The sequence below is a fragment of the Teleopsis dalmanni genome, unplaced genomic scaffold, assembly GCF_002237135.1.
Source record: "Teleopsis dalmanni isolate 2A unplaced genomic scaffold, ASM223713v2 unscaffolded_contig_0299, whole genome shotgun sequence".
Taxonomy (NCBI): domain Eukaryota; kingdom Metazoa; phylum Arthropoda; class Insecta; order Diptera; family Diopsidae; genus Teleopsis; species Teleopsis dalmanni.
Genome location: NW_024031681.1, coordinates 1949 through 11851, shown reverse-complemented (window position 1 = coordinate 11851; position 9903 = coordinate 1949). Strand labels below are relative to the sequence as shown.

At 32.6% G+C, this 9903-nt stretch overlaps 1 protein-coding gene across 1 annotated transcript; it reads right to left on the bottom strand.

Moving 5' to 3' along the window:
- Nucleotides 1-2502: 2502 nt before the first annotated feature.
- On the bottom strand, nucleotides 2503-8954 carry LOC119663329 (neurotrophin 1-like). The gene is made up of 5 exons (XM_038072945.1): nucleotides 8526-8954; nucleotides 4746-5785; nucleotides 4225-4353; nucleotides 3989-4135; nucleotides 2503-3919 (listed from the first exon to the last, which is right to left on the bottom strand). Exons 1-5 carry the CDS (start codon nucleotides 8952-8954, stop codon nucleotides 2503-2505), a joined length of 3162 nt encoding a protein of 1053 aa, XP_037928873.1.
- Nucleotides 8955-9903: the final 949 nt, after the last annotated feature.

Below are 9903 nucleotides of genomic sequence, written 5' to 3'. Positions count from 1 at the left end.
CATCATTTGAAATTTATCTTTTTCAGTATATCGGATGACAAAGAAATAATAATTATTCTGCTAATTAACAGCATTGTTTTATTAAGTAATATTTGACTCACAACCATTATACGACTTACATTTTAGATCTAAACAGTTTTTTTAAATTATATATGTATGTCTAAACTGAATATTCAATGAAAATTAGTTAAAGAACATTTCATTATTACACTATAAGTATCAGTAATTTTACAAAAAATGAAATATTACATTCTAAGTAAAGAAGAAAGAATTCTAAAGGCGGTCCCTGACATATTCTCAAAAGTGCACTATTTGCTGCTGGTTATAGGCTACCGACATGATTAAGTTATATTTTTTAAAAATTATGGAAAACAGAATATTACAGTCAATAGCAATGCAATCTAAAAGCAAGTGCTGATGACTTCATTGTCTCCAAATATAAAGCTACGGTATTTGTAATTATTGGTCTATACCAATGGTTTCCAACCAGTAATCCGCGGACTACTTTTTTATAGCTGATATATGTACCTATGCACTTATACAATTTATAATACATTATACCACAAATAAAAAGACATATTAAAGTAATCATTCAGTTTATTATTCTTCAACTTTGTGGTCCCTACTAAAAACAAAAACATCACAGTGGTCTTTGGTCGAAAAAAAAGTTTCGGAACCACTGGTCTATACAGAATTAACAATTTATCAAGCTAAACCATAACGTATAAACTTCAGCTTCAACTGAGCTTCACATTTGGCAGTACCCAAGTTCGATTCCTGGTACTTGCAGTCACAAAAATAATTATTTACGAATAATTAAATACAAGAATTATTTCCAAGAGCACTGATGATGGATATTTGGCAATACTCGAAACAGCTATATGGTCAGCCAAAAATTCAATTAATTAAAATAAATAAAAAATAAAATATTTGTTGTTGTAGTTCATTACTGTTCGAAAAAACCTCTTTATAACGTATAAACTAAGTCCAGTAATTTCTTTTATAGGAATGGTTGGTTCAATGAACCACACTTTTGAGAAAAAAATTATAGTCTTGATTATCAGGGTAAGAAAATTAAGTTTTTTTGTTATGTCCTATATTAAATGCTTTACAAGAAACTGATTTCTAATTATAAAAATTTGAAATTTTCACAGCATATACCTTAATTCTTTAATTAGAAGAAAACTATGTATAACAAATACAAATACTTTAACAAATAGTTTTCAGAAAGTTTTTTCATCATTTATTAATTTCATTTCTGTAATTCTGTAGACTTATAAAGAAGAAGACTAACATTAGGTATAACAAAAACAGCAGACTAGTGCATTCACTTGGCTTTCTCAAAACGAGATCTGCAAACTAGACGATATGATAACATATATACATATATATAGATAGCCCGATTCCTTCAAAAACATGTAGGTATATTTATATCATCTCCATTCTTCTTTTTACTTTTCTAATTGTAATATCTCATTAAATAGATTCTAGAATTCATAATATATGCTTCTGGAGTAAATTCAGTTATTTTTCGGGTCTCGGGGTTCCACTTAAACGTTACGTGACATATTTAAATATATTATTTTCTTAAGGTGTGCCCCAGCCAGTGCAATTTTTTTTTATAACTTTGAACGTCGATTTTTTTTTTAATTTGTTATTCAAATTTTAGGTTGATTATAGTCCATCATATTTTCGACATATGATATTTTGTAGTCATATTATAATCCAGTTTCGAATGTAATATGCAAACAACGGATCATAAAAGATCTTCTTGGTCATGATGCAGTTGCACTTCTGTATCTTCCAAAACAAAATCGATCAAACTTTATAGTAACTCTATAATCAGCTATACAGTTTTTCATTAAGGGAACTATAATAATCTAGCTTTATAGACAAGGCTTGAAACCGATTAAGAAGGTAATACCAATGCATTAAACAAATATTTCTTTCTGCTATAAATGTATAAAAATTTTCATTTATTAAATAAATTAATTAAATTCAAGTAAACCGAAAGACTTAAATTTATATCATTTACTTGTACATAAACGGATTATCAGATATATATATATAAATACATATATATATGTAACATACTTAAACAATTTTGCTATTATTAGGATCTAGGTGAACTTATGATTTAGATTTGGGTTTCACTTGGCATAGGAATTAAAGAGAAAAGGACTCATTAAGCTTAGCATAAATATGCAAATAAATAATAAAAATATCTAATTAAATAAATAACATGCAATTAAATAAATAAACAAATAAATAATTAAATAAAAGCAAGCAACATTCAAAGTCTTCTAATGGATTTAAGTTTAACATGCAAAAAATAAATTAATTTAATTTACTTAGTATATAATATTTAAATATTAATTTTTCTAAATTGTCGTACTGATTAATTAAAATAATTTAACTTAAAATTATATTCAATGTTAGCATTTCGTTAACTACAAGGCTTAAACTGTAATTATATAAAATCATTAAATGAGTAAGCATAAGTTAAGTGTCCATAACCACTGGATGCCATGCATTATCCTCCCCAATACTATGACTACCACCACCAGCACCATAACCAATTCTACGTTCGCGGACTTGTTGATGGCCAAGTCCGAACGGTGTAGACTTTGGTATTTTATGTGGATAAAGCATTTCTCTGGCAACAGTGTTCAAAGTCGTTTTAGCGATTGGATTTGTTTTTGTTGTTGTTGTTTTAGTTATAGAGCCTGAAGTACCAGGAGCGCCAACAAATTGTTTGTGATTTTCAAAGAAGTCAATAATGGGATGATAATTGTAGTTGATACGCTTCGGACCACTGCCACCATTGATATCATCATGACCGTTATAATCGTAAATGGCATTCACATGGTAGATGGATGGATGTGCTGATGTCGTTGCTGTGGGTTGTTTATAGTAGTAAGTGGATTGTGTTGTCGGCGTAAACGCGGGCGATACATCTGCCGCGGATGGATAAAATCGTGACTTCGTTTTGCTGCTGCTGCTGCCAGAGTTTTGGTACGTATTGCCGCCACTGGGCGCATTGTTGGACGTGCTCGTTCCCTCCGTTTGGTGGGTAGTGGTGGCAATGCTATTGCTGCGTTTGTCTGGTATGGTTCCTGTAGCTGTTGGTATGGTACTAATGGTGTTGGTGGCGTCTGCGGTAATGATGGTGGTGCTGGTAGCTGTATGGGGCACAGAATAAAATTGATTCCGTTTTTGAGGCAAACGATTTCTATCATTGGCAATGATTGGTGTGCCAAAAATGTTTACCTCTTTATCCGCATGTTTTTCACTAGGTGATATCTCCAGATCGGCTAACGCATCACTGTCAACACGGCTGCTATATACTTTATAGGGACGTCGGCGTGCCAAATGACTCAGTAAGTTCTTGGATGTTGTGGGTAATGTGGGCGCAGTGGAAGTATAATATGAAGATGATTTACCACGTTGCGCTTTGTAAGCGTAGTTCGTGTCATACTCATCACTTCCGGGAGGACTTAAATAGGAACCTATAGTAGAACCAGGTGGAGGAAAAACTTTTGTGCGTACTTTTTTACTGCCCAAAAGCAACTCATTATCGTCGAAACTATCGGATGGTTTATGCTGACTGAAACCATTACTGTACTGGTAACTCAAGTCGTCTTCATCATCTTCTTCGTTATAATCTAAGTCATCGTTAATTGTAGAATACGGTTCGTTATGGTAGGATGTTTGATATTCTTTGGCTTTTGACTGTTCTAAAGGTGGAAATTGCTGACGATAACCATCGATTTGGCAAGAGCAACAAGTGGGTACTTTGAATATATCAACATGCAGGCCACGTGTTTTGTCCCAACTTAGCAAACGATGGTAATTATAGACTTGCGCACAGTGGGAACGATAATTGTGTGCCAAGTAAGAGCAACTATCTTGTGGACTTCTATAATATATAAGAAGAAATTAGTTTTAATTTTATATCAAAGTAGATAATTGATTTTTTTTAACTTACGTGCACTTTTCTAAGCGCAGTGTTTGTGTATGCTGCCCTGTATTTACTATGTACTTCCACTCGCCAGAAGCTGAACGCGCTTTTTGTGGTCGTGCATAGCGCACAATGCTTTGGCACATCCCACCGCCACTGTTGCTATCTTCACGCCTTCATGCAAATAAAAAGATAGTTCGAAAAGTTTAATTTCAGTTTCACTTAAGTGAAATCGTATTGTATAAAACGCATACCTAGCATACCTTTTCTTTGTGTAAGCAAAATCATCGAACTCATCTCCCAAGTCCGCATTGCTGTATTTGTCATGATACTCCGCCAATAGTGCGCTCATGGCATTTTTGTGACGCCGGATGCTGCCCATGATTTGTTCGCTAAGCAATTAAAATAGATAAAACCAGAAAGAAAAACAAATCGCACACGGCATGCATTAAAATTGTGTTAAAACAGTGTTAAATAGTAAGAATAATAAAAACAAAACACCTTGTAAAAATGTAACACATAACCACCATGTAACCATAGACCATACAGGGTGCTCAAGCCAACCAACCAATTTGTACAAGAAAGAACCAAGCATTGCAACCGAAAGCAAGAACTCAACAAAAAATTCAACAGAAAGTATGAAAAATATTTCTTTTATTTTCCTTAAATTATTACGACTACAAACTAAAAAATTAAATTAATTTAAACTAGAAATTAAATAAATTAAACAGTGCGCAAGGCATAAAATTTTAATTAAAGTCTATAGGGAAAAAAAATCGCTTACAGCGGATAATCTTCGGTGTGTAGGCACATGGAAGCGGTAAAGCGTTCGCATTTTTTTTGCACAGCCGATGTGACTGCGTGGTGTGGTGGAGAGTTCGGACGCGTGCGCACCTGCACACGTTTGCGTTTGGCACCTTTTGCGTATGTTGGACGTAATTTGCTGCTACTAACACGATAACGTGGACCAGCGATGAGCTCCTCAGGATTCGGCAGTGGCTCTGCGTTTTCTTTGTTATCTTCCGACGTGCCAGTCAGTTTCACTTCTGTGCCATTCAAACTGGCAAAGGCGAGATCTTCGATTTCTTGATATGATAATGCAGATGCAGATTGCAATGATTCGCTTGTGGGCTTGGCAGTAGTAGTTGAGCTTGTGGGATGCACTGAGGTAGCAGTCACCACAGCCACTCCAGCGCTTTTATTAATGTTATTAACTGCTGAAGGCGATGCAGCCAGTGCAGTGGGAGCTGACGTTGTATGTGTGGTATGTCCAGCACGTTTTGCATAGAAATCTGCTTGGTTTGTTGCAAATGCAGTTGTGTTCAGTTTGATTGTACGCCCTGCTGCACCGCTTAACAAATCGTCTTCGTTCACCGACAATGGTACTGAACGTATTAGCTTATGCACAAAATCTGTGCCTTGTAGTGAACGTTTGTCACGTTTTGCATACCGTTTGGCTTTTATCGTTATTGTGTCTGCGTTATTTGAGAAACTATCTGTTGTTTCTTGTAACTCTTTATTTATTTCGATGGGATCCAAAACATCATCATGAAAGTCTTTAAGGAAATCTTCCAATTCATCGTCATCATTATTGTCATTTTTTGTTACTTGTATTGTGCCCACGTCTTTCGTGGCGTCATCGTCTTCAACTTCCAGCGATGTCAAATCCAATTTACGTCTGTTTATTTCTTGCTGTTGTGGGACTGCTGGACTTTCATCTTCGTTAATGTTAATATATTTTCTTGCTGAATTGCGCACCAAGTTGGCTATGTCGTAAACAATTGGTATTAGCAATTTCTTATCATCGCCAAACATCATGCGTACCTGTTGGATTGATTGAATTGAAATTGGTTTTTATTTATGTTTTTATTATGTTTAGAAAATTTATTATAAAAGAAATTGCATTTTTAAAAATAATTGATTAGTTTTATTAATAAAAAACGTTAGAACTCAACTATGAAATATATAAAGTAAAGATGTTAAATCTATTGAACTTGCATCCATATTGTCAAATTTGTGCTTTGGTAAAAAATGTCTGAAGCTAACAATCCCAATATGATTTAAAACTTTCTAATGATCTAAAAGATGAAATTCTTAATTCATACTCGTATCGTTATTAATTTATATATAGATATACTGTAGAGCAGTTCTTTCTACATTGTAATGTCTCTAGCCGTTTTTCTTCTTGGAAAAAAGAAAACAATTTAATTGATTTGAGCATTCTTGTATGTTAAATAATTTACTATTTTAATGATGAGCGTCTAATGAATGGGGTCTCTAACCGAAACATGGCTATTAAAAATGTAAAAATATAAATTATTCTTACCCAAAAATTAATTCTCTCTTTGAAGAAGTATAAAGAAATAAGTTACATTATTATGATCCTGATTTTTTTTAAACAGGTCAATGATATGTGTGATTTACTTGAATAGCTTGCTTCTAATAGATAATCTTCATTATATATTATTAATATATTAATTATTAAATCATAGATAATCAGTATAGATGCTTATCGTCTGAATATAATACACTTAACATAGTAAATGAGACCGAGTACTCGGTCTTTCACTATAAGGAAAGACCAAATACAATCAAAAACAAAGCAAATATGAACATATCTGCATGCATTGAAACTCTAATTAGAATTATCTGAATAGTGGACACTCCGTCAGACTAGAAAACCAATAGTTTGAAATTGAACATCGGGTGGAATATGAAAACAAAAGTGGGAAAAATTTTCTTTATTACCAGCGTAAGATTCTTAAACCCAAGCAGAAGATTTTGACAATAAGTTGACAATATAGCAATCGACTGAACATATTTGTTGCAATAAATCCCATTTTCTTATAAAAAAATCCATTCCATATCCATTGTTACGATAATTTTAGATATAAGCACAGTATAATAAAAATACCATGTATAGGTATGCATGAACTGAGAAGATACATTGAAGGTCATTTGATACCTTTGAATTAGCAAAAAGAAACAATAGCGTTGGAATATAAGACAACACTATGGATATCATTGGATTTAATAGAAACCGATTTGCCACTTCCTAATCTGTCCTTAATATTTCACACCTATTTCATTATATTAAGAATATTTTGAGAAACTTAACATAGTCTCATTTATAGTATTATGACGGCTATATAAAAAGTTATGTGAATGAAAATTAGTGTAAAATACTATATTTTGAATCTAATTAGATATAAGATAAATCTATGAACTATTGGAGACACAATATAAACACTGAAAATTACTAGAAGCTAGAGAAGTTTAGGAATAATCTCATAGATAAAGAAGATAATTTATCTGCAGTCCTGGACAAAAGTATAATGACCATAAAGATGGTTTTCGCTAACTGCTCATCTTGCAAAGTGCTTGATTATTACTTCAGTAAATTCGTGAACTGATCTTTTGTTCCTTCCCTATATAATCTAGATAATAGAGTCCACAAAATCTTCGTGATTAATCCATAATTTGTTTATTAAAAATAATGAATCTTCAAAGAATTCCGCCGGTACCAATAGATGCTATATATATATAAATATAGTTTCCTCTTTTGGAGATACAGAGTGCTAACTCCACTGCTGTCATAGCACAGGGTTGGACACTCCACAGCGAATGTCATTAATTAAATGGAGTATCCAACAAGATACTCCCGTTAATGGAGTCAACCTTTAGTAGTCAAGAAGCTGCAGACCCTGACCCTCATAGTTCCAGATCTACTTCTCCTGCCGGTTGCCGCAAGTGAAGCTCTCTGTCTAGAATTTATACTCCATACAGTATCGACTCGTAACTATTGAATTTTAGTCGCTTATTATGACAGTCATATCTCGGGAAAATTTTAATCACAACTTATAGTTATTTAAAGTTCACGAAAGATAACTTAAAAAATTCTTTTCCATATTTCCTTCCCCTTTAAAAGGAACGATGCTTCAAAGATTTCGTAATAAGAGATTTTGCATACAGAGTGGTTTCAAAAATTATTTAAAAATACGATTCCATTAAACAAAAAGGAAAAGGAAACTAGGAAAAGATGCCTTAGTTAAAAACGTTTGTCTTTTTATTTGTAGCAGGTTTGCTGAAGACACGAATTAATATCTCATCACATAAATAATCAGGAAATTTTACTAATTCCAACTTTTCAACTTTAACCCATTACTGCCAGATACCCAGATGTCTAAAAAAAAAGCCGGTTGCAGATTTGAACTTAAACACTTCACATTTATTTAAGACTAGCAATTTTTATGAAAAATTGAAATTCAGTGATGCACTTGCAATTTATATTACATATATCACTGGGAATATGCATCGGTTCCCAAATTATGGACATCGATAAAAGCTGATATCTACCCACCTTTCTAAATATAATATTCTTCAAATTAATTTAAAGGATATACATTTTCCACAGTTTTTAATCTATTTTAGTCTTTTTACTATAATTCAAAATCAAACATATTTCATGGAATTGAGTTGATCTAATGTTTTAAAGTATCTACATTCATTACTCATTTAATACAAAAGCATTGACTTTATGCACATTTTCTTCATTTCTACTTACCTGCTCCAGTTTTAATTCTTGACCTTGTTTTGCATTAATTTGTGCTGATATGAGTGCAGATAAAGCCAGTCGCTGTGGTGAGGACAGGACACGTAATATGGGCATTACTTCTACAAACTTTTGTCTTAAACTAGCGTTCGTTAATGCTTTTGATAAAGCCATTTTCAATATTTTTTCACGCCAATCAAACAGATTCACTTGATTATCCTCATCATCGAAATCATCAAAGGTAATATAATTACTTTGCACCTTTTTATCACTCGTTGTTGTCATCTCGTTGCTAGCATTTTCATTATTATAATTCCAGTCGATTTCTTTTAAGTCGGAAAAATCAAAATCCATAACATCATCTTCAGATGCTGTCACCAAGTAAAGAACGCAATACAAAACTGCCCAAAATAGGCAACGTATGGACTGACCAGCTTTCATCTTCGCTGCGAAATCTGCAAAAAGAAAGCAAATCATTAGACGGCCCGCTTAAACAAGATTTACAGATATTTATTCTAAGTGTAAAACCAGCGCCAAAACAGACGCACAGTCGCAAAAATAAAAAAAAAAAACTCGAAAAACATGTCATTTGTGAAATGCTTTGAATAAAAAAGTGCCTGAAGAAAGCAACTTATCGCTTTTTAATTGTCATTAAGTACATTTTACTTTCTTACATTCTGTGCACTTCATTATTTGTCAAGATTAAAACAAAAGTAAAAGTCATTCGAATAATAACATTTTAATGTGCCCGTTTAAGTCAACTTCAAACTCAACTTAAAGACTCCAAATACCCAACAAACCGTGAAAATGAAGTAAAGTTACTCAAAACGAATACTTCGAAGAAAAAATAGAAGAAAATCGTTATAGGAAACAATTTTATAATGACTGATCTCCGCAAGACCTTGTGTCTTGTGCACTTCAGGAGACAAGGTAAACAAACTTTTACCGCACGAAGATATGGAGAAAATAAAATTAACTAAGTTTATTAGACATGTTTATGCAATAAAAATCGCCCAGTTTGCTACTGTGAAGTCATGAGCTCCCAGTATCTTCAACAAAAAATTTATAAACTATTTTTATTACGTTAGTTATTATTTATTATGGCATACGTTTTACATGGCGACTAACGACGTCATAAAACTGAAACAATAACTTCATTGAAGGATCGACTAGGATAGTCGTATTCCAAAAGAAAAAAACTATTTAATAGGAAATATTTAAAGAAATTGTTTGGTTACAACATAAATATTTTTATTACATCACATAAAGGAGATAATAAAAATGTTCGAGTTTTATTAAAAATTTCATTACCAAGGAATATATATATGCCTATAGATATTAAATGATTGAAATATCACAATAGCATTTAAATACTTATGAAAGTGATCGT